This window comes from Lutra lutra, chromosome 13 (genome assembly GCF_902655055.1).
Source record: "Lutra lutra chromosome 13, mLutLut1.2, whole genome shotgun sequence".
Taxonomy (NCBI): Eukaryota; Metazoa; Chordata; class Mammalia; order Carnivora; family Mustelidae; genus Lutra; species Lutra lutra.
In genome coordinates this window covers 26,486,409-26,509,890 of record NC_062290.1, presented here as the reverse complement: position 1 = coordinate 26,509,890, position 23,482 = coordinate 26,486,409, and the positions used below count along the sequence as shown (strand labels likewise).

The 23,482-nt window shown below is 42.9% G+C and overlaps 1 protein-coding gene across 3 annotated transcripts in view; it reads right to left on the bottom strand.

Moving 5' to 3' along the window:
• Positions 1–23,482, bottom strand: part of NTRK2 (neurotrophic receptor tyrosine kinase 2) — a 323,213-nt gene that overhangs the window by 253,902 nt on the left and 45,829 nt on the right. For all 3 annotated transcript variants that reach the window (XR_007122296.1, XM_047700252.1, XM_047700253.1), the window contains exons 6-10: positions 23,058–23,194; positions 22,407–22,539; positions 19,476–19,781; positions 8,042–8,077; positions 5,338–5,438 (exon numbers count right to left, since the gene is read on the bottom strand). Coding sequence is in view for 2 of the 3 variants with exons in the window: in XM_047700252.1 (XP_047556208.1) it covers positions 5,338–5,438; positions 8,042–8,077; positions 19,476–19,781; positions 22,407–22,539; positions 23,058–23,194 (713 nt within the window). In the remaining variant the exon portion in view is untranslated. The remainder of the gene's footprint in view (positions 1–5,337; positions 5,439–8,041; positions 8,078–19,475; positions 19,782–22,406; positions 22,540–23,057; positions 23,195–23,482) is intronic.

Sequence of the window (23,482 nt, the reverse complement as noted above, 5' to 3'; positions counted from 1 at the left end):
ACACTTAATTATATGCATAAGCTTCTTTTTGTTTCATTTCATCTGCATAATAATCCTTAAGACAGATATTATTATTCCCATCTGTGGTAATCATTAATGCTGTTTACCAAACATTTCTATTTCTCCCTGTGTTTCTCTTTGTAAGATTCACTTCCTGGCTTCCTTGTGGTAAGATGGGTACATGTGACCAGTTCTGGCCAATGAGGTGAGACTTGTCTCCCTGACAACGGAGTATTTCACTGCTACATGAGATCTTAGACTGAGGCAGTTATTCACACCCAGATATAATGTTATACCCAGGGGACATCTGTCAATTTGGGGTTGTCACAACTGGAGGAGGGTGCTAGTGCATCTAATGGGTCAAGGCTGTTAAACATCCTACAACACTAACAGCCCCCGCCCCCCTGACAACAAAAAGTTATTCATCCATAATAATGATGCCAATAGCTCCAAGGTTGAGAACGCTGCTCATACTTCTTTCTCTCGGCCTTCATAAATGCTAACTTTCCAAAGTGGCTGCCTTTCAACCTAGTCTCAGTTAGAATGAGGACAAGGCTGACAGAACTCCCAGTCAACACAAATAGTAAAGGAAGAAATAAACCTTTGTCATTTAAAGCTGCTAAGATTGGGGGATTTTTGTTACCGCAGCATAACTTATGCTGATTGATGTACCCATCTCATAATGAGAGGCAGTCCAGGGGAGAGATTAAGAACGTGAGCTCCTCATGAATTTGGAATTTAGATTTACCACTTATTAGGTGCCTGACCTCAGAATCACTCCATCTCTCAGCATCCCACATGCCTCATGTGTGAAGCAGGGAATATAATCATTCTACCTTGCAGATTATTTAACTGCTCAGTGAGATAACAGGTTTGGAACAGAGTCTTCTACAATAGATTATAAATTAATGTTGGCTATGAGGATGGTAAAACTGAGATTTATAAAAAATTAAATAAGCTTCTGAGCTTGGGATTTGAACTGAAGTCTCTAAGTACAAAACCTGGGGCTTTTCCATGATTTAGCCTTTATACTACTTCTTCAAAACCCATGGCTGAGAGGGAAGGCAGGATAGTAAAAATGCATGGCTAATCCTCCTGCGACATCCTCTCTGATGTCCACTGGGGACAGGACAGCACTAAAGAAGGTGTAAAACCCAAGAAAGGGCACATGCCATGCCCTTGGCCAGAGGGGCACCAAGCTGTGAGAATCCTCCCCTCAGCTTGCAGTTGTGAGTGGCTCTCCCACAGGATCCCTCTGCCAAAGTCTGAATGCAGACTTAACCCTCTCTCTGTGGCCTATGTAGAGTGCTTGTGATTCCTAAAAAGTTAATTATAGAACAACTTGTTGTAGCTAAGACCATTGCCCTCAAATGTATCTAATGATTTGGAGTTTTTTGTTTTGTTTTGTTTTCTCATCTTTATTTCTAACTAACATCTGCATGGAAAAGAGATCATAGTATTTAAGCTCTTGGTTTCTCGATCTTATTAAATTCCAGACTTGTACTGATAGAAGGAGAAAAATTGAATAAAGAAGTTCAATCCCTATTTCATAGATAAGGAAACAGGGATGGAGAGATTTTAGAGGACTTGCCCTGAGCCCCACAACCTCTTTGTAAGACCAGAGACAGCCTCTGACCCACTTCAGAAAGTACTCAATTGGCATTCAGAAGACTTGGTCCTTATGCTCACACAACACCTTGCCTTTAAGAGCTGGGAGAGCTAACAGATGCTTCACTTCTGCAAGCCTCCAGTCCCTCATTTGTACGTGAAGATCATACCTTCCTGACTTCTCTGTTTATAGAGTGTTTAAGTCAACCTGGAAAATGGGAAAGGGTTCCACCACCAAGGAGCAGCTAACGATTTGCTAGCAAATATTTAAAACTATGGAAGAAGTTCTGTATGTAAAAAAATCCTTTAATAAACAAAGAATCCAAAGACAATGAGAAGAATTGTTTCCTCAACAATGAATTGTTTGATAAATATAGTCCCATGTACCATGCATGTGTGGGGTGGGGGTGGTCTTTACGTGAGAGACAAGCAGGGGTGCATGTATTTATTCATTTATTGCTTGACTGGTTGGCTTGGTTGGCTGGCTGGCTGGTTGGCTGGTTAGCTCTTTGATTAGCTGGTTGATTGTTTAGTTGACAGGTTGTTTGGTTAGCTGGTTGGTTATTTGGTTAGTTGACTGATTGTTTAGTTGGCTGGTCGGTTGTTTGATCAGTTATATGGATGGTTAGTTGATTAGTTGGTTAGTAGTTTTTAATCTGAGGCTATCTCTCCACATAGAACAAGGATCTGCCCCACTTGAAAAATCCAGCAAGGTTCATGAGGATTACTTACTGGACCAGAATCAAGAGCATTTGAGGCTGTCTTCCAAATGCTCTGATAGCACCTTTAACTCTTCTATCAGTTCCCTGACTCTGATACTCTTCTTCTAATTTAACAATCCTCCTTGTGATCAGGAACTATTCATATGTTAAACATCTGATCCAGACTGAAGTTTTACATTTTCTTTAAATTCTACAAAGCATTACCTTTCACCTGTCATGCAGATTTCCAGGGACCTCAGGTGGAACTTGCAACAAAGATTAATTTTCATTGATCTCACCTTCCAGCGGCCCTACTGCAGATAGTCCAAATATCCCTGAGATATGCCATACAAGGACTTAAATTTATCATTTGGTCTCAAAAGAGAAAAGTGAAGTTGGCATGTAATTTTTAGTAACTGGGATAGGTACACACCTGTGGGCTTAACACATGCTCCTTGGATTCCTTACATACACAAACAACTTTCTCAAACCAGAAAACACTAAGTGGTTTGGTATGAGAATAAGTCAAAACAACTGCACAAGGAAGGAAGTAGAAAACATTCTGCAGCTGATTTTCCCTGGCATTTGTCCTTGCTGTTTCAATGCAATGCATACCGTCAGCTATGGAAATACTTGTGTGTGTGTGTGTGTGTGTCTCCAGGTACTGGATATGCATATTTTGAGTTGCAGCTGAACTACATCTGTTATGAGCCTCCCGTTCCCACCACCAGGGCCCTGGTTTAAAGATAAATCACATCTCTTTATGACTGCTCCGGACCCCTAACTAATCACACTACTTCCAATCTCTCTGTCCTGCAACCCACTCTGGAATGTTCACCATTACTCTAATCAGTCTCCAATTTTTATGATCCCTTAAGTGCCACACACTATTCAAGGGATGATGGGATACAGCTCCGAAAAACACTGACTGGGTTGCCTAGACTTGGAAACTCATTAAAGAATCTAGGGAAGGAGGGGGGTCTGGGTGGCTAAGTTGGTTAAGCATCCGACTCTTCATTTTGGTTCAGGTCATGATTTCAGGGTTGTGAGATCAAGCCCCACCTCAGGCTCTGAGCATGGAACCTGCTTGAGATTCTCTCTCTCCCTCTGCCCCTCCCCACCCTCAACCAAGTGCAGGTGCTCTCTCTCTAAAAAGAATCTAGGGAAGGAAAAAAGATACACAAGTAAACAATAAAGAAGCAAGGGAATTACAGACCATAATAAATGCTCAGAAGAAAATGGAACATGATCATGGCTGCCTGGTGGCTAAAGCCATATGATGACCACTGGGAAGTGCATGCCTTTAGAGGGAACAGCAAACATAAAGGCTGTGAAACAAGAGTAAGCCCAGGGCATGCGAGAGAACATAAAGAAGGACAGGTGGCACACACGAGGGCAGGGTGCAAGGTAAAGGAAGAGACACAGACAAGGGCAAGATATGTGGGGCCTTTTTGCCACCATGAGGAGCTGGGATTTCATAATAAAAGTTCTCTTACACTCGCATTGGAAAGACTCTGAGAATGACAATAAAAGTGATCTGAATTGTGCTTTTCAAAGGTCACTCAGGCTGCTGTATGGAGAAAGGCCAGGAGATCACAAGATGGGAGAGGAGGGACAAGTAGAGGCTGCGGAGGTCATCCAGGAACGAGCACTGTGGTAAACGTCCTCTGTGAAGGGCCAGATACTAAATACTTCCAGCTTTGCCGGCCATACAGTCTTTGCTGCAGCTACTCCAGCCCCCGCTTAGCAAAAAGTAGTCTCAGACAATATGTAAACAGGCACGACCGCGTTCCAATAAAACTTTTTATTTTTTTACGGACACTGACATTTGAATTGTATAAGATTTGCACGTGTCATGAAACATCATTCTCCTTTTCCTTTTTTTTTTTCCCCCAAACCACTTAAAAATGTAAAAACTCATCTCAGCCTGCAGATGGCACAAATACAGGGGGTAAGGCAGACTGGGCCCAGGAGCCATGGCTTGCCCACCCTCAGGTTAGGCTATTTCCGTAGCAGCAGAGGTGGGGAGATGTAGATGGGCTTGGGGTTTATCAGGTGGCAGACCTTGCAGCACAGGCGACTGGGTGCATGTGACAGTGAGTAGAAGAACGAGGGACGCTGCTGGTGCTTGAGCTGAGCAGCTGACAGACCAACCCTGCCAGAGTCCTGGGGCTTAAGCACATCCCCTTCAGTGGCTTCTCCCTGCATGATAAATCTAACGCCTGGCACCGTGTTTCAAAACCCCATGACCTGGCACAACTACCTCTCCAGCCGCGCCTCTGACTGGCCCCCTTCACACCCTTTACCTTCCCATCAAAACTGTTTTCCAGCCTGCGGGCTTGTGTGCGCACACCCAAAATGCCCTTCCCTTTGTTTCTTCTCAGTCTAAAAACCAGCCATCCCACCCTGCTGGAAAATGCCCCCGGCCCCACCAAGACGCTTCTGGCTCTCCCAGTGGGAAGGACCTGGGCACCTGCCCCTCTGCGTGCCGCTCTCCCATCCCACTGCTTCTCTACCTGTGCCACAGGGGCTCGTATCCGTTCACATCTCACGGCTCTGACCGACATAGAAACTCCTGAAGGACAGACCTGCTATTCCTTCATAGTCTGTCTGTCTTCCCACTGCCAGTCCCTCCCAGAACCTATGGGATCTCTTAATTTAGTGGGCAATGAGACTCTTATTAAAATCCTGAATGAGACAGGAGTGACGGTGCCGAAGACAAGGATAATGCCCAAATGAGACACTGCTCTTCTAGTGATAGTCTTTCCAAGGACAGACATTGAAAGTAAGAACCACTAGCAATTAAAGGGGCACATAAAAGGGGAAGCAAGTAAGTCAGAGGCTACCTGGCACATTTATCCCTTCTCTTGAACCTTTCTATGAAGTCTTCCAAACGTCAACACCCTATTCACACCTGAACAGTAAAAATGTGTTGAAAGACACGTGCCGAAGCAGTTCGGCTCCCCCAACATTTAAGCTCCCATGGCGTTCAGAGCCCACCTAGGAAACAACTCTTTGTCCCACTCACCGAGAGATGTTCCCGACCGCTTTTGTCAGCAACATCTGTGGAAGGGATTTCGTTACTTCTGTTCGTGGTGTCCCCAATGTCATTTGCTGCAGTCCCATAATCTTAAATGGGAGAAATGGGAAAGAGAAGGAACCATGAAGTTGTCACCAGGCTACCAACCAGCACGAGGATGCAGTATGACCCAGAACCACGAAGCAACACAAATCACGAAGATTCCAAGCCCCTGACAGCCTGACTGCGGAGGAACAGGACCAGCTCTTGGGTGAGAGCCATCATAGTGCTGGGATTGTGTGAGGCTTAAAAGTTACGCAACCCAGATCTTTCCATCACTGGTTTGGAGGACAAATTCTGAACCAGGTTTCCCTTGGTAGGTAAGAATATATCTTTTTTTTTTTTTTTAATGAAGTCTTTAATATAAATATGAAAGGAAACCGATCCTGTAAGAGTCATACATTTCTAGACCTGGAAGACCCTTCGGATTAGGACTCTAACTGCCAGTTTAATAGCTGAAGAACGTCATCTGAGCAAAGTCAATGACTAGTGTAAGGTCAACTGGCGGGAAGGAAGGTGGCAGAGCCTAAACTTGGGTGCCCATGTGAACTTTTTTGAAAAGGTCTGAATTGCCAACATTTCAGTCTCTGAATTAATACAGAGGGAGCTACACCAACACAGTATTTAGAATTGTGGGCATACAAACTCCCAAGCACATCTCAAATGTCACAGCATTTGAGTGGATCTTTTGAGTGGATTTTCATCTATATGGATCAGGTTGGACATAAATGATGGGGGGGTAGTGAATGTTTTTATTAGTAATATTACATATAAAAAAGTCATAGAAAATTTTTGATGAACTTATTGCAGACAATATTTAAATGTTTGGTACTTTTCTTCTCAATAGATATGAGGAATGAGATTTCCATCCTGAACATACTACCTCGTTAAGTCAGCCCCAGCTGAACTTCCCTCAGTAGGACTATCAGGCTGGCTTTGGGGCAACAAATTTAAATTATATTTGTGTTAGCAGAGTGCTCCTTTCCATGTGAATAAACAGTAACAGAAAAAGCATCTATTTTCTGTTTGCTGTTTTATCCTTAACTTCGAAACTACATTGTCACCATTTTCATTTTAAATATACTAGAACATTGTTTTCAACCAAACACTAAGAAATATCATCCATTTGCTAATTTTTTACCTCTTCATATTCTAATGAGCCGCACATACAAAATAAAATCACTAAAGTATTGATAGTTTAATATCATATTTGGCCCAGAGATCCAAAGTGGGATATGAGGCCAATAGCCTTTTTAAAATCTTGAGGTTACTAGAAAAGAGTCCAAAACATAATTTTAAGATGTAAAATCACAACTCAAACATACCTCTCTAGTGACACAATTTGAGATTCTTTTTCTTTAAGCCATATTGGGACAAATAAAAACAAAAATACACAAATCACATGCACAAAATCATCCATAACACAATTTGAAGGAAATATAGTTTAACATGCATAAAACAGGTAAAGACAATATAATCCTCTGTTAAAATTAGCTCAAGTTAAATACACATACATATAACAAATATACAAACATAGAATCTTTTTATAAAAAAAATGTCCAATGTACATCAAGTTAAAGAATGGAATATTTAATAGAATTAGTTATACTTGTCACATTTTAATCAAACTAACTTTTAAACAGTCTTAAATTTTGAGCCAAGTCTTGAAATTGAGGCTGTCACTTCCCTAAACAGAGGCTTCCAGGTCATGAAGGGAGTTTGGGAATCTGTTAAAGACAGATTTTTCACCCACATCCCTGGAATTCCGTTAAAATAGCAAAGCACAGATGAGAGGACCAGTTAAAAGTTAATGTAGTCCACCTTCTGGTTTTTCCCTTTCCACATTCCTAAGAGAACCCCATCTTTTTCAAAGGGTTCAATGATATTCTCTGAGGAAGACTTAAACTCCAGGGCTGGTTCTAGTTAGTCAAAGGTTAATTTGTCCCTCTTATCAATAATGGAGGCAAGAATGGACCATGACCCACTGGGTCTTGAATCGGATTCAGGGAGGGCTGATGGAGATCTCTGGGACAGTTTCCTTTCCTCTGGAACACTTTCAGAAGCTCTTCCATTTCTCCCAACAATGTGAGTGACAGCGCCCCCTCTGTCAGCATCATCTTACTACCATGAGGGGAGTCCGCCTTGGGGGAAGTGGTTGCCGCCCACACGGGGTATAGAGATGAAAAACTTGGGTGCCTGATGACATGGTAGAGCTGCTGGGTTAACCAAAGCTAAAAGCATGCCCTACTTTAGAGGTTCCTGTCTGTGAGCCAAACTTCCTTATTATACAAGAAATATAATTTTGAAATGGGTTTACTGTCAAAGCCAGAAACTGATACACCTCCCTTTTCTTGGTAGTCATGGCTTTTAAACAGGTAATTAGTTCCCAATTATAGAAACAAAATGTCTGTTACAGTGGAATGGATTTACTACTTCCAAGAACAATACATGAGAGAGAAAACGCTATTTACAAGCACTGTAAATATCAAGGGAAAGCAGCCATCAATATTGAATGATTTTTGAAATATTATTGTGGCCTGTGTAATGCTTAAAGTGTATATTTAACTGAGCTTAAAGTCCTCTTTCAGTTGATTTGTTTCATTTTAGACAAACACTTTGAAAAAATACAAAATAAAGACAACATGATAGCTACCTTCATAAATTACATCAGGGTAATTTGGGTTGGCACCTAAAAGGCAAAACAAAGATTTGTAAGTATGCATTCAGAGTTAATACTAAGTATCCCCACTAAAATGAGCTAAATAGATATTGAAGGTTTTATAAGTTTATAGGCTGTTTCATAGGACAGATACATGAAACCTGAAATTCTTGGTTTGCTTCATGTGAACTCTTTCCCTCCCCAGTCCCAAAACCTCCATCCCTTCAAAAGAAAAGAAATGAATGAGGAGAAATTGCAAAACCACTTCACAGCTGGGAAAACTCTAGCAATCAATGCATTACAACCGTTTCTAGTATACATTTGGCCATTTTAATGGCAATCCTGGTACTTTTTTATTACAGAGACAGATTATCTCCATATCACTTGTTTAAAGTGATCACTTTTAAAGTGATAAAGATATCACTTTAAACAAGTGATATGGAGATAAAACCTCTGATGGCTTGGGTATCACTTTCAAAGTATATTTCAGCAGGTCTACTTGCTTTCACAAACACATTATTAACCAGCCCAAATAATGATACCTAATGCATAATCTTGCTCCCCACTTGGTGGTCAGATGGGGTTTGCCAAGGTTGAATCAACAAACCCTTTCTTCACCTTAATACAACACAGAAAGATAAATGTGCTTTCTCTATTGAAATGATTTATGTATAAGAGATTACACGTAAATGTTACATCAGGGACAAATGCAAAAGTATACCCACTTAATCTGGGGGTTGGGGAAGGATTCTTTAGTCACCAAGATGATCAGAATATTCTGTTTTAAAATATTCCCATAAAAATTTGCAAAAACGTTTTTAATTTTTTTTTTTAAACCATCATCGACAAGAACTGGTAACAAAACCATTTGCTATTTACTCTCCAATCAGAACTAACTGGGTCTCTATATGAAAGTCTACTTGGAAGTAAAATTAAAATTTGATGTAACATTTGCGTGATTACAAAATAAACTTCCAAGGATACTTCCTATGCTTTTAGTCTCCACTTACTTACTTGTAAACCATAAAGCTTATTTAGCTCTCATTTCACTTCTAAACCCTTCAGCAGAAAAATATCACTTAAGATAAAGGAAAGCTAGAGCCAATTTTCTGTTCATGTATTCCCTAGTAAGTAATAAGGGTAGTCTAAATAAAGAACCAAGTAAACATGGCCTTAACATTCAAATCAGAATTTTAACACAGTTCAACTAACAGAATATCTGTTTCAACAGGGGAACATTAAGTAGATGGTTGTGTACGTCGATTCAGGGAAGCTTCAAACTGCTGAGTATTCCATGCTACATGGGACTTCATTCAGGCTGTAGTTTATATGAACGACACCACCTGAAATTGTGCAGTGCACAATCTGTGCCACCATAGGAGATGGCCCTGTATCAATTCATGCAAAGTCATCGATTCTAGTATCTTTCAATAGTATTTTGACTTTTATTATCTCAGACACCATTTCAAGGTAGTCTTCAGGTATTATGTATTCGTATGTGTTATCAGAATTATTTGCAGTGGAAAAGGGCCTTGAAGGCTGTCTTGCCGTCTGAAAGATAATTCAGTGGCTAAAGCAGCATGAAATCCCAGTGGCAGCCCTGGTGACATCATATGCAGGACACCCACCCACCTGCTGAAATCCTTTCCCTTTGCAGAGTCCCTGGACTGAGTGGGTGTCCTAGCTCTGTAAGGATTTCCTACCCTCACTGAAGGAAAGGATCTGTACCCCCAAGTGAGCAAGTTGTTGAACTGCTCACTAAGTCAAGAACTACTCACAAGTCAAGGGCTGCTCACTAATGCATTCCTTTACAAGATCCCCCTCTGGTCCCCTCCTCACCGTGCCCTTAATATAGAAGTCAGCTTCTGTAATTATACCTGCCCACCAGAGTTCACACTCTACTTCTAGACCTCAATCCAGGACCCAGGACCCAGGACTCACATCTCCTTTCCCACACTCCCTGAAAACACACTTCCTAGGATTAGCTAGCCTTTTCACTTCATCTGTCAGCCCACAGATGGCCACACCACCAGGATGAGCACCTTCTGACCCAAGACCCAAGGGAGGGGGAAGGGTTGAGCAAGGGCAGGTGAGCTGTCACATCCACGAGCCTGCTCACTGACTTTCATATACCTCTTGCCATATAGTGGGAGGCACAGGGCAGGGGCAATGGCTGGGAACCAGCTCTACCCAAACTGCTAGGTTCCAGCACGGAAGCCGCAAGAATCATATCCTCGAACCCACCCTTCCAGGTCATTCTACACATATATATGCCAAAGTAGGAAGACAGAAGCTATTATATTAAACAATTCATTAACTTGATTCATATTTTTTAAGTATCTAGATATAAGTATACAGACCTTCCTTTGTACTAGGTTGGCTGCCTGGGACCCAGGGCATTCCAGAGGCAGTGAGCTTTAAGTCTCAAAACTGGGATAGTCCCAGGCAAATCCTTGCAGTGTGTCCAGAAACAAGGGCTTTCCCCAGACATAGGACTTTAAGTGTGAAAACTAGGACTAGTTGGTCACCCTGATTTGTCCTCAGGCCCTGAGGGACCTCCCACACAGTCACCTCCTGCCTTTACACATGCAATCCCATAAAGAAGTAAAAAGGCTGAGCATCCAGAGCCAGATTTATCTAAACCACACGCTGGGAGGACTGATGTACAGGTGTAATCGACCTCGTCACAGAAAGGGAACACCTAAACACATCACTCACACAAGACCCCCAGGGAACATCCAGAACGTCAGATCAGTTCAATGCAGCCAATACCAGGCATAGAAAAAGGATTTGGGATGGGATCAAAAGTAAATAGGTTAGCCCATAATCTGGAAAACTAGTCTTTTTCCAGACTTAAAATTCCTATTGGCGCATGCCTTTCCTACCGAGTTCACCAGCAAAACCATTAGATCACATCTATGCTTTCTGAAAAGTACTACATTTTCCTAACTTTGTTTTCGCAAATGTATGAGAAGTGTCACTTGACCTTCGTGGTCTGAAAGACGCAAATTTAGCGTGAGATTATGAAACTCACAGGAAGACAATGAGGGAAGAACAATAAGGTGTTTTCTATTTGCCCCTCCTGACCATACCATACAATGTCTGAGGAGGGCCAGCTCGCTACAATAAAGAAACACCCTTGCGTACAAAGATTTAGAAGCCCCGCACATGGGCGGACACACAGACCTAGAGTTTAGCACAAACAAGGGTCACAGTACTCCAGCTAACCCCAGCTCATTGAACACAGTATTTTGCTTCTAGCAACTTCTCGGTCAAGCTAACCTCCCGTGGTGTTTATACTCCAAGAGGAAGATAGTTATTAACATCATGTTAAATGCAGATACAAGACAAGGTCACCCCTTCCTTTTCAGACCTCTGCCAAAGGTCAGATTGGGAAAATATCCTGTCATTTTTAAGTCTAATTTCTAACTGGTTCCTTCCACTTAGTTTAAACATGTTCGTTATATATCATTATAGGCTATAGGTAGAAATGCCTGTTTGAGATATTCAGGACGAAAAGGTGGGCGAGGAGAGACCAACACTCACGATGAGAGGGAAAGCCAACAAAAAGAGAATGAACGTAAGATGAGGAGCAATGAGCCCGTAAGGGGGCTGAGAGCAGAGCTGTGCTTCCTTAAATACCATCCCAGTAGCTCACCAAGCAAGAAATCTCAGATTTAAGCATCAAACCCTAAAGCTTCATGTTGAAAACTGCCGGAATAAAATATGGAAATTTCTGGAATAAATCTGAAAACCCGGGAACTCCGTCAACCCCACTCCATTCCAAACAAGCGGCACATGACCCCCCCCCCCCCCCAGCTCGCTCCAGCCTGGAAGGAGCTGCTGCTTCCAACCCAAGGAAGGTGACTTCCAAGCACAAATTGTTGTTTGTCTCAAGTTCCAATTCTGTTTTCTGGAGAGTGTGTCAAGGGTTGGCAAGTGCTACACGCACTTGTGCTTTGTTCTGGACCTCGGGCCTGTTGTCGGGAATTTGGGGACTGGGACTAACAGGTGCAGGAGGCAGCCTTACATGCTCCCGGTGCAAACAGGATACCTCATATACGGCCACACACGTGCTCCTGACAAAGCTCCAGATTGCACCTGGGCTGTCTGCACCTCCAAAGGACAGGCCTTAGGGCATTCAGGCTTCTGAACATCAATGATAAAGTCCTTGCTCCCCAACGTGTCAGACCAAAGCACTTCAGCATCCTCTGACCTCTGTGCGAAATACCTTTAAAGGGAAGACTCGAGCTTCTCTATTCTAAGCTGTTACAGCTCGTGAGTAAATCTTAGGACTCTGCGTAAATCCTCGTGAGTAAAACTCCATGACTTTCTAACTGTAAGACTCTGTAGTTAAGGGATAAAGAAAACCTGTGGGAAAGTGGGAGGGTTCCCTTTCCAACCTGCTGCATAGATAAAAAATGATGGTGAAGGCCAGAAGAAGACACAGCAGCTTCCTTCTTTCGGCTTTTAGTCTCTCTCTAATGCCCTATTTAAAAAAAAAAAAAAAATACTTCTCTCTCAATTCTGTTCCCAGACTGTGTTTAGTGTGTTTGTGAAAAATATTTCAAAGAATTCCATATGATAAAGAAATCGCAAAAGATTCATTCTTTCCAAATCAACTGTCCTTGGTTTGTCAGCACTATTGTCTAACTCATGGCAGTCCCTCCTTCTGATTTCCGGATGCTTCCCTCTTCCTTTTCTAAATGGCAGGCAGAACTCAGGGCCCCCACACACTGGGGGTCCAAATGTCTGGGTTTCACTTTTGGCTGAACCACTAATGTGCTTTGCAGCATGGGGTGTGAGGGGGAGCTCTTCACTTTTCCTGTGACAAAGGAATGTTCCATACCTCAAGAGAGGATAATAGCACTGGCCCTGGCAACTCGTCAGGAGCTTCGGGAAGCATAATTAATTAACATGAGTACTCTTGAGACTTAAAGAACTATTTAAGTATAAATTTTAATTATCATGATTATTAGGAGCCTGTAGCCAAACCATACCCTTCTCGGTTATTTAAGGCAGAAAAGCCCATCGAACTTTCTTTCCTTTCACTCCCAGGACAAGGAACGGCTCCTAACAAACGGCCAAGGAGCAAGTCGTGGGGCGCTTTATATTTTCTTAATGTGTAACATTTGGAGAAATTTCCTCTCCCTACATTCTTTGGCCCAAGTACACCAAAACTAAATCTGCCAGTGTGAGGGCAATTCTAAGTGCTGCAGAGAGCTCTAGTTCATCCAGACGTCATGAATCTTTTGATAAAACAGCACGAATGGGAAGCTGTGGGGAAAACTCTTCCAATATTTATAGTTTGTTCCCGGCGCACATTTTGCATAGGAGACAACTGCTCCCGAATTAGGAAGCATAAGTCACTAACTCCCACTGCTTGTGTGAATGAGCATTCTTGAGCTGTGACATTCTTCCTGAATGAGTGGGCCATAGAGAGACTCTTTATGTACTGCTTGAAGAATGGGAAGCTTTCGAACATGGGTGTTTTATCACCCGGTGCTCTGGCTAGGTTCGTGGCAAGGCTAAAGTATTAATCACTTGGGTGAGATTTTGATAAAAGAATCTGCTCTTCAACAATCAGTGCATTCATGATTACAGAAATACCTGACCTTGAAAATTCTTGAAACTTGTGCTATCTGATCCAAAGATGCCTGCAAAGGCCCCAGGTTTCTTCCTGATTACGCTCACAAGTAATGTCTCTGCCACTGATTTCTGCTTACCATTCTGCTTGAAAAGACACACTCACCACTTCTAACCTCCACTCATTCTCCACGCACACTTTTGAGTCCCCAAGAGGGCTTTTCTGGATGTAGGACTAGATGTCAATGACGGCCACCTAGTGCATCACTGTTACCCCAGGTAAGTCTTATCTCTGGCTTCTAGGCAGAATTTTTTGAGCTTCTCGGGATAGCCCCATGCTTCCTATCTTTGTGCCCCATCAGGACTCAACTTTATCCACTCTCCCTAAACCTCCTTACGCCACACATTGAATCCATCCTACCTTTTGCCAAACCCTGTTAGAGCTCATCTCTGTGCACAAACTATTCTGTATTTTTATCATTATTACTCGTCAATATTCTCAAGGAGTCAGTGCCGCCATCCTGGCGAATATCCATGCAGTTCGTCCAACGGCTTCCCCCAGGTTCTGCAGGGCAGAAGGGAACTATCTTCACTCCTCAAAGTGTGGTCTGGGACCTGCAGCGTCTGCATCAGCTAGGAGCTGGTCAGAAATGCAGCATCTGAGACCCTTCCCCAAATCCGTGGCATCAGAACCTGCATTTTAGCAGATGTCCAGGAGAGTTATGCTCATTAAAGTTTGGGAAGTCCTAACTTATAAATCCATGAGAGGTTCAACCAAAGTCCAAAGGCTACAGTGGGCATAGAGGATGGCAACTTTACAATGAAACATGAAGCAAACCTAAACACACCCAACTACCTCGAGGGGTGGGTAATCTTCAGCAGTGACTGTGACAAATGTTAGGGGTAAGGGCAGGAGATGTTTTGTCCCCAGTGACATACCTTTGAGCCCGTTCTGAATGGGAGGGGAAGAAGAAGGAGCCTGGACACCAGAAGGAGCTTACCCACCCTCTCCAGGAACCCAGCTGTGACTTCATTTTCTCTTTAGAGTGCCAAGTCTAGAAAGTTCGTGTGGTCAAGTGGCAGAGTCCAGAAGTCTTTCTCTCTGGGCATGCACAAGCTTCTGGATAAGGAAGACAAAGCAGTGCCCAGAGAAAAGTGGTTTTGGGTACAAAGTTTCTTCCTCATCTCCACAAAGGAGGTGAGGAATGGGTACGCTGGTGAGGCTATTCTCAGTGCCTGCCTAGGCTAGAGCTGGATCCATGTCCTTTGAAACCTTGGCTACACACTGAGACTTCCAGAGGTCCCAAAGAGGACGGCAGGTGCTTATATGGGACTTTTACGGAAGTTTCTACGTAGCCATTGGGGCCTCAGGACAGCACTCTGAGAACCCAAACTGAGTTTGCTGCAGGTGGAAGGCTCTGAGGATAAGTGTCTACCTCTGGCCAGAGGAGGCTAAAACAACCTATGGTGGTGGGAGGCAGATGGCATTTGAGTTCAACCTGTAAGCCCAGAGGAGTCAGAATGAGGGACCACAAGGCCTCCCTGTGGACCAGAAGGAGGCCCCATGAGAGAAAGTCCATCCTGACCACAGCCCCTTTGAGGGGGCAGAGGGACCCCTGCAACAGAAGCCTTGCCCCTGGGTGTTAAGGAAGGAGATGCTTCCACCAGCTGGAATGGAGACACGTTTGCTTGTTGTCAGGGAACCGCAGGAGAGGGGCCCACAGAGAGAGGAATTGCCAAGATGCCATAAAGCTGTCCAGGAGGAAGGTCTTCAAATCAGCATTGAACACACCCCGGGCCCAAGAGACAAAGCCACCAGTGAGCACACTTGCTGACCACCTGGGCCCAGGCCCCCTCCCTTCTACTTGGGCAACAGAAGGCCTGAATTCTCCTTAGTCAGCTCCAGCCCCCACCCCCATCTTGACAGCCTGGACCAGTAGAGGAGAAGAAACTGGGCCTTAAATTAAGTCCAGAGTTCTGATTTCTAAGTCAGACAGGACATGCTATTTTTCAATTGAGATTTTAGTCTAGAACCTAAAGTGACGAAAGGATTGTGTGTTATTCAACAAGGAACAGAAAAATCTTACTTGGGTCAAAGCTCTCATCCAGACCGGGGACATTCACCTTTGGGTGCATACTGGAGTCACCAGGGATCTTAAAAATAGAAAAGGCCAAAGCCTAAGCCTCATCCGGGAGCCGCTGAATCAGAATCGCTAGAGGTGGGCCCTAGAAATGTGTGCCAACTAATGAAGTAACCATTAAAAATCCCCAGTTGATTCTAATGCACAATAAGGAGACAAGGAGCAGGATCCTAGTGTTCAGAAGCCAGAGAAAATTATTCCTAATGAATACATGTTCCAGGGACAATGGAAAACAGCAATGAAATAAAATTAGTTTGATGGTTACAAGCTGTACTCCTCAGGGTGCTAGAAGGATAAACACTACAGTTTCCTAAATTTCGTTTGGAAGTGAACAGTTGAGTTTTGGGCTTTAAATGTGACCCCAAGCTGATCAGAGCCAAGTTCAGTTCTAAACGTGGGCTCCAAAATGATCAGTCTGGTATCTGGAGTTTGAGAAAGCGTCCCCTCCCTTTCTCGGTCACTAGCCAGGTTGCCAGTGATTAACAGATAGGAGGGCACTGGCTTGGTGTCTGGGTCCCTGCTGACATCGAAAGGTCTCATCACACCTGTCCGTCCTCATTAGCACCCTGGCTGGGACTGGTGTCAGAGTCTGCGAGGGCCTGGCTCTCTGGAGAGACATTGTATGGGGATCTCTGCCGATGGCCTTATACCCACGGATGGTGCCCTCTTGACCTGGCCTGTGCTGGCTTCAGGTCTCTCTGCTCCAAGGAGGAAGGAGCAGCATGTCTTCTCTACCATGAGGTATGAAAGGTCATCAAGGCTATCACTACATCCGACCAGTCCATCTTCTTCACCAGAAAGCTCACCAACTTTTATTTGAGGGACTTTGTTTCTTTGCTTTTATTTCTGTTTTCGTTTCTTTCGGTGCTCTTCATTTTACATCTACAAATAGACAGTGAAATCCTACACAAGGTAACTACCCCCATAAAAATCTCAGTTCTGAGCTGAAGAAGGAAGGCATGTTCTGAAGATAGCAGAGCAGCCATTTTAAGTCTCCTGGCCGCATATGGAAAAGCAACACACTTTACCCCTCCCAGGCCACCTGCTTCCTCACAAGCCAGGAAACTTGCAATCAAAAAAAAAAAAAAAAAAAAAAAAGTGTCTCTTCAAATAAAGTAGCTGAAACTTCTTATCAAAAAGATTTGTAAGAGCTAAACTTCTTACCAATTACTATGTGACAACAACAGAAATACTAAAGGAATATAAACCCACATTTGACCTGTCATCCTAAACTGGTAAACTTTAGACCAGCAGGGAAATATATATATTTATATTTTCTATTTGTTTATTTTTCTTTAGTTTTAAAGGAGGGTACGAGGGAGAGGAAGCAATTCTTTAAAAGGCCATTTTCTGTATTCTATGGCTACAAATCTCATAAATACCAAAGATGCTATCACACAAGCCAAGTGAGGTCAATCTCTAATTGGTCACACTGGTTTACAGCCCACGAGGGCCATTTATATCCACTATCACCCCGGGCCAAGTCTCTTTTATTTCCACTTTCATTTATTACTCCCTGATAGCTGGCCCTTGAGTAAATACTTAAAGGGGGAAAAGTCGTCCTTCCTAAAAGCAGATATTTATATTCCAAAGATTTGATAAAAACAAGAAGAAGGAAAGAACAAATGTCTTCATAACATTAACCTTGACTTTTATCTTTTGGTAGATGATTATTTCCTTTGAAGGGAATACGTGAGTGACTTCAGGTGATTCTTATACCAGAAATCAATTCTTTCCTATCATTAGCTAAGTTAAAACTAACAAAAGCAATCGATAAAAATGAGGCCACGTGGGTAAGAGGAGTGGAGCGCTACCAAATATTGGCACCACACGGAAATGTTCAAAAGAAAATACATCAACGCCCAGTGTTAAATAGAAGCCAGCAGCTTTACCCTGGCAGGACTGAGCATCAATCAAAGCATACAAACCACTTCTAGAACCTTCCGATGCCAGACCCTCACCCTGAATCAAGTTCACCTCCAACGGTTTCAAAAGGCAACTGCTGGCAAAATTCAAATAAAGTCTGAAGTTTAGTTAATAGTCATGTGCCCATGTCAGTTTCTTCCTTTTGACAAAGGCCACCGCAGTAATGTGAGACGTTCCCAATAGTGACAACTGGATGAGGGGTGTCTGGGGACCCCGTGCTGTCTTTGCAACTGTCTGGTACATCTAAAATCATTCATAAATAGAACATTTATTTAAAAACATACATAAAGCGGCTGTCCCCAGGCAGAGTCTGTGAATTTTACTCTAAGGCTGTACTCCCCCAAAAGTGCAGGAAGAAACACAGTGATCTAGAGATTTACTACAGCAAATGGAGCCAAGCAGCTAAACTCTCAATGAAGAGGAAGATTTAATGGCACAGAAAACAACCGCCAAGGGTAGCCTGAGTAAGGTGTCCAAACATAGCTTGCTTTATGTGCTCCTGAAAGGTTGTTTGTAAATCACATTCGCATAATTCAAACAACGCTTTGAACACGCTAAGGAAGCTTGTGCATTTAAAAAGCTATTTAATAAACACCAGGGTAATGGAGAGGTTTATTGTGTAATGGAATAAACTGTTGGCTACAGATGGCTTCTCAAGCATCATCTCTGTCCGTGGGGCTGCCCGTCGAGCCCCCAAGTTCACACTGCCCACGTGGCCCCTGCCTCCCTGGCCTCCAAGTTTCCATCTTCCCTTTCCTCCGCCAAGCCATCTTTGTGCAGCTGTGATTAACTCAGCGTTGTTACAGCGAATTCTACTCAGGTCCAGGTCCCAAAGTCCAAACAGGCCTCAGCCTCCACGGTGTTATCAGGTACTCGGGCAACAAGATCCAGCAAGTAAGAACACTCGCCAAACGACAGTATCTGAAGCAGGTAAAGGCATGACAGTTGTCCATGCCATAACGGGGACTCACACTGGAATTCTGCTGGCCACAAAATGGACTCCTGATGGCCAGCCATCCTTCGCCCATTCCAAACCATCAGTCAGAGGGAAACCATTACCACTCCTAGAAACACAACTCAGGATCCGATAAAAGAACGTCTGTACTCGACCCGGGTAAGCCACGCATTCCAGGACCCTGGTTTCTCACCCATGGTGGGAGGGCAGGATCCTGAATTCCAAACAGATAAGGGGCTAGGAAACACATCTTCACCAGTTCATGAGCCGACCAAATATGATTCACCTGCCCATAGTTTTGTATGGGTTTTGCCATTTGGGGTACAAAACATCATTTGGCACAGAACATCATTTAACACTTGAGATAGAAATAATGGGTGCATCTGACTATTGTTCAAAATGATTCATCCTCCCATCACCTCCTTGGGAGTATGAGTCCCTGCCCTTGGACTTGGCTTTGGCCCTATGGCTTCCATTGGCTGGTGGTATGCAGCCTGAAGAGACCATGTACCGAAGAGACTGGTACCGAAGCTAGTCCCCGAGAAGCCAAGCCTATTTCTAGTTGCCCGCTTGCCCTCTACACTAGCTACTATGAAGCAGGTCTCTTATGTAGCTGGTACTTCTTCACCTATACCCCAGAATAAAGACTCATGGAACAAAACAGCCCCTCTGACCCATAAGCAAGACTAAATACTGGTGTTTTAAGCCACTGGGTCTGGGAGTGGTTTACTGTAAGCACCATTTTGTCAACAGTTGGTGACATGCCCTATCATCCCCCCTCCCATTCCCCCCACCCTGTGCTGAAGCGCCAGGTACTCACCGTCATCGATTCCAGGCCAGCCCATGAAATGAGCAGAAATCTGTTTCTCATCCTTCCCGTACTCATTCTTGGCTACTAACTTGTAGTCCCCATTGTTCATGTGAGTGGGATTATCCAGCTGGAGGCAGCCATGGTACTCCGTGTGATTGGTAACATGGATTTTAGTACAGATGTATTTGGACTCATTCAATATGGCCCCGTTATAGAACCACTGAAGCGCTGGTTTGGGGTTGCCTTTCACAGTGAATGGAATGCACCAGTGGTGGTCTGAGGTTGGAGATTCGAGAAATGTGATAGTTGGAGCAACTAAATTGAAAAAGAGAGAGTTAATAGCACCAGAACGCTCAGAATTCTCCCCATCTCCAGATTTCTGTATCATCAATAGGGGATTTTATTCAAGGATCCTTTGGTTTAAGAAAATACAGGACCGGCAACTCTGGAATCCATCAATATTTTGAATCATCATCAAGGCTGATTGAACTCCCTACAGAGAGCTTCAAAGAGACTCCTTTCCCTATACTTAAGACCCATGAATCATAGTCATTTTTCAAATCTATTCAGTGTGAGAACCAGCTCCAAATAGATCACAGAGATTTCTGACAGCAGAAAAGGGCTCATTGGAAGTCAACTTTGGTTTCGAATAAATACACCTTGATCTTATGTAGATTTGTCACCAAAACGCTGAGGGCCACTGTTTCTTATGGTCCTTCACTAAACAACACAAATACGGACAAAAATGACCTTGGAAATCTTGCCGGAAGCCCGAATCTCACATCACTTATCGAAAACAGATCGAATTAACTAAGGCTATGAACGCTCCTACCAATGCAAACTGATTATTATAAAGTATGATTAATTGGTACTTTTTGCTGATTGCCAATAGTAAATGCTCTTTAAAGGTGCCTGGATGGCTCTCAAGTCATGATCTCAGAGTCGTGAGATCGAGTCCCACTCAGGCCCTGCACTTGGTGGGGAGTCTGCTGAGGATTCTCTCTCTCTCTCTCCCTCCACCCCTCCCCCTGCTTGCTTTCTCTCTCTCTCTCTCAAACAAATAAATCCCTTAAAAAAAAAAAAAGCATCACATTTCATTAAAGCACACTCCATTTTTGCTAGATTTCAGAAGCCAATGTTTTGATCCTTTCTAAATGTCTGCGGTTCTGTCCAAACTTAGACAAACAAACTAGAGACTACTTTAACTTTAAAAATAAAGCACTCTATCCTTTGGGGAAACAAACATTCAAGTAACATCTTTAAACAGAGTACTTATCCTGAGGAAAGGTATTTAAAGTCCCTCATAATTGTTTATTTTAATGTGGTCTGACTTTGATAACAATACAATTGAGGACTGGAAAATACCTCCAGAGGCCTCACAGTGTCTTTTCTCGGGTCAGGAAACCCAAGTCCAGTGAGGTTAAAGGACTTGGTCAAGTTTAGCGAGCAAGACAGATCTGGAACAGGGATCCTGGTCTCCTGATGTCCAACCCAGAAGCCCTTCCCTCTTGACCCTGCTTCTCATGGTATGTGTTCATCACACAAGGAGGGGAATTACAGCCTGCTAACTCTTTGGCCAGAGGCACTACCAAAGCTGTCGCAGTTGTTAAAATTCTTTACCATTTATTCCTTTTATTCTTGATCTAGATTTTGATAGATAAGGTCAATTCCTCAGACCATGGTGACCACCATAGATATTACAAGAGGAAATTTTGAATGTGAGCATCCTGATTTGTAGGTCTGTGTTACAAATACAAGGACTCCAGCAGGGGAGGGACAACACTTACCTTCCTCCCACTAGCCTAGGCCCCCATGCTCAGGACCCATTTATTCCTTCCACCATGCTCAAAAGAGCTTTTGGTGAAGTGTTGACTTAAAGACATAAAGTCGGAAGCTGGTTGCATGTGTTTGGGGATAACATTGATTTCAGAATTCTGGGTGGGTCAAAATGATGAGAAATTATAAGTCCAGTACCTACTGGGCACAGAGGTTATGCTGACAGTGACAAAGGGTTACAGCTGGTGACTGCAGTCATGCATCCCAACAATCACATATGGAATTTGTGCCATGAGTGAACACTAGCCAGCGTATCCATATGTCTGCATGTGCGTGACGTGTATTTGTACATACACACATGCCCACTTGTGGTTTTCTCATCCAAATCCTGACCCAGACACAGTAAAACCTCATGAATTTATACCAGATTAGCTCAGAATTTGGAACGATGTGCAAAGTATATGTGACTTTTTACTGGAGTACATGTTCACACGAAACGCTACAATCTGGAATGTTAAGTGTGGTATGATTTTTAATACTGGAAAATAATGCGCATACGCTGAAGAAGCATAATAGCCCGTATCTTAGTTTGAACGTATACAGAAATGTAAACCCATCATAATAAACGTTTTCTGCAGGTGATAATAATTTTCGGTCATTTAGGCAGGACTCCGCCAACCTGCCCACAAAAACTTGATGTCAAGCTAATGAGGTTTTACCGCGTCAACAGCACACTTGGGTGTTCGTGAATAGACTGTGCTTTAGGTGACATAAATTTAAATCTTCATATTGTTTTTATAGAGAACAAGATTTTAGAAACTGGTGTATCAGAACATAAACGAAAACTGATTAACAAGAGGAGGATAATCAGCTCAAAATACATTCTCTCAAAAAAACCAAAAACAAACAAACAAACAAAAAAACCACAGGGGAAGACACAAGAGGACAAACTTAAGATAAAAAAAAAAAGCTTAAAAGAAAGACATGCATGTGTAAGAGAGATTTGCAGAAATAGAACACTGATATTTCTTTAAAAAATACACACAAAACACTGCACACACTTTTTTTTTGACACTTAAGCAGCACCCAGAGGGCCCCAATGACAAATGCATGTGTGTCCACGATCATTGGCTATTAAAAACATATGCCCATCTGATTACGTACAATGTACAGTGAGGTTCACAGAATCTTGGTCTTCTCCTACAAGATTTTCTGCCACACAGGAGATCTGCTTTCCACTGTCATCAGATGAAATGTTAGTTATCCTTAAGGAGCCCTGCATGTGGCTTGTTTCATTCTATAAATGAATTAACAGACAAAAACAATCCTTATTAGGGCTGATCCCAAAGTGATAAGACGTGGGGTTTCTCCCCCGACCTAAAGAAAAAAATATACACCATTAGAAAAGGTTTCTGGCCTGAATTGGGGCCAGGCAGAAGTGTAAATCCAGAGCTATTCTATTTCTCTAGGGTATAACTGTTCAATGAGCAAAGTTTCTTTAATCCTTGGATGCCTACCTACCTCTCTCCAAGGGAAGAGACCACAAGGAACATCCCTTACCTTGCTCACAAGGACACAAGCTCACTAGAGACCCAGAGACTCTAATCTACTGGATACACACAACTCAAATGCAAACCTGCACTCCTCTTTGTTAATTACAAGAATGAACAGAAAGTAAATGTACATCGAAAATTCGTCATCAATTTCTCTGTATGGTCCTATAAAATATTAAGGGATAATCACTAGATGAATCCAATCTCAAGTTCTGAGACACTCTCATCTCTCTAGGAACCCAGAGCCAAACAAAAGCCTTACCATATGTTTGGAAACCAGATTACCGACATCCCAGTACAAATTCGGGACTGGATCGCCTTCAACGCTACAAGATAATGTGATAGACTTTCCCTCCTCCACAGTGAGGTTAGGTGCAGCCAAATTTGCTGATGGCAAACCTGTGGAACAAGAAAAGTCAAGTGGAGATATATATGAATCATTCGATGCATTGTCAAAGTAATAGCAAAAAATCAGAAACTCTTCATGCTTTAGAATTAGTAATTATTTACTTTCCGAGACAGATTTATGTTGATCTGAAAAAGTCCTGGGTTGGTAAGCTTTACAGGTTTAAGGTGCACCAAAAATGTGCCATTAGGAGATGTGAAAACAAATTTTGCACATTGCTTAAAAATGTTATTGCACCATAACTTTTTACTATTAAAAAATCTAGCTTATAAAACATAAAT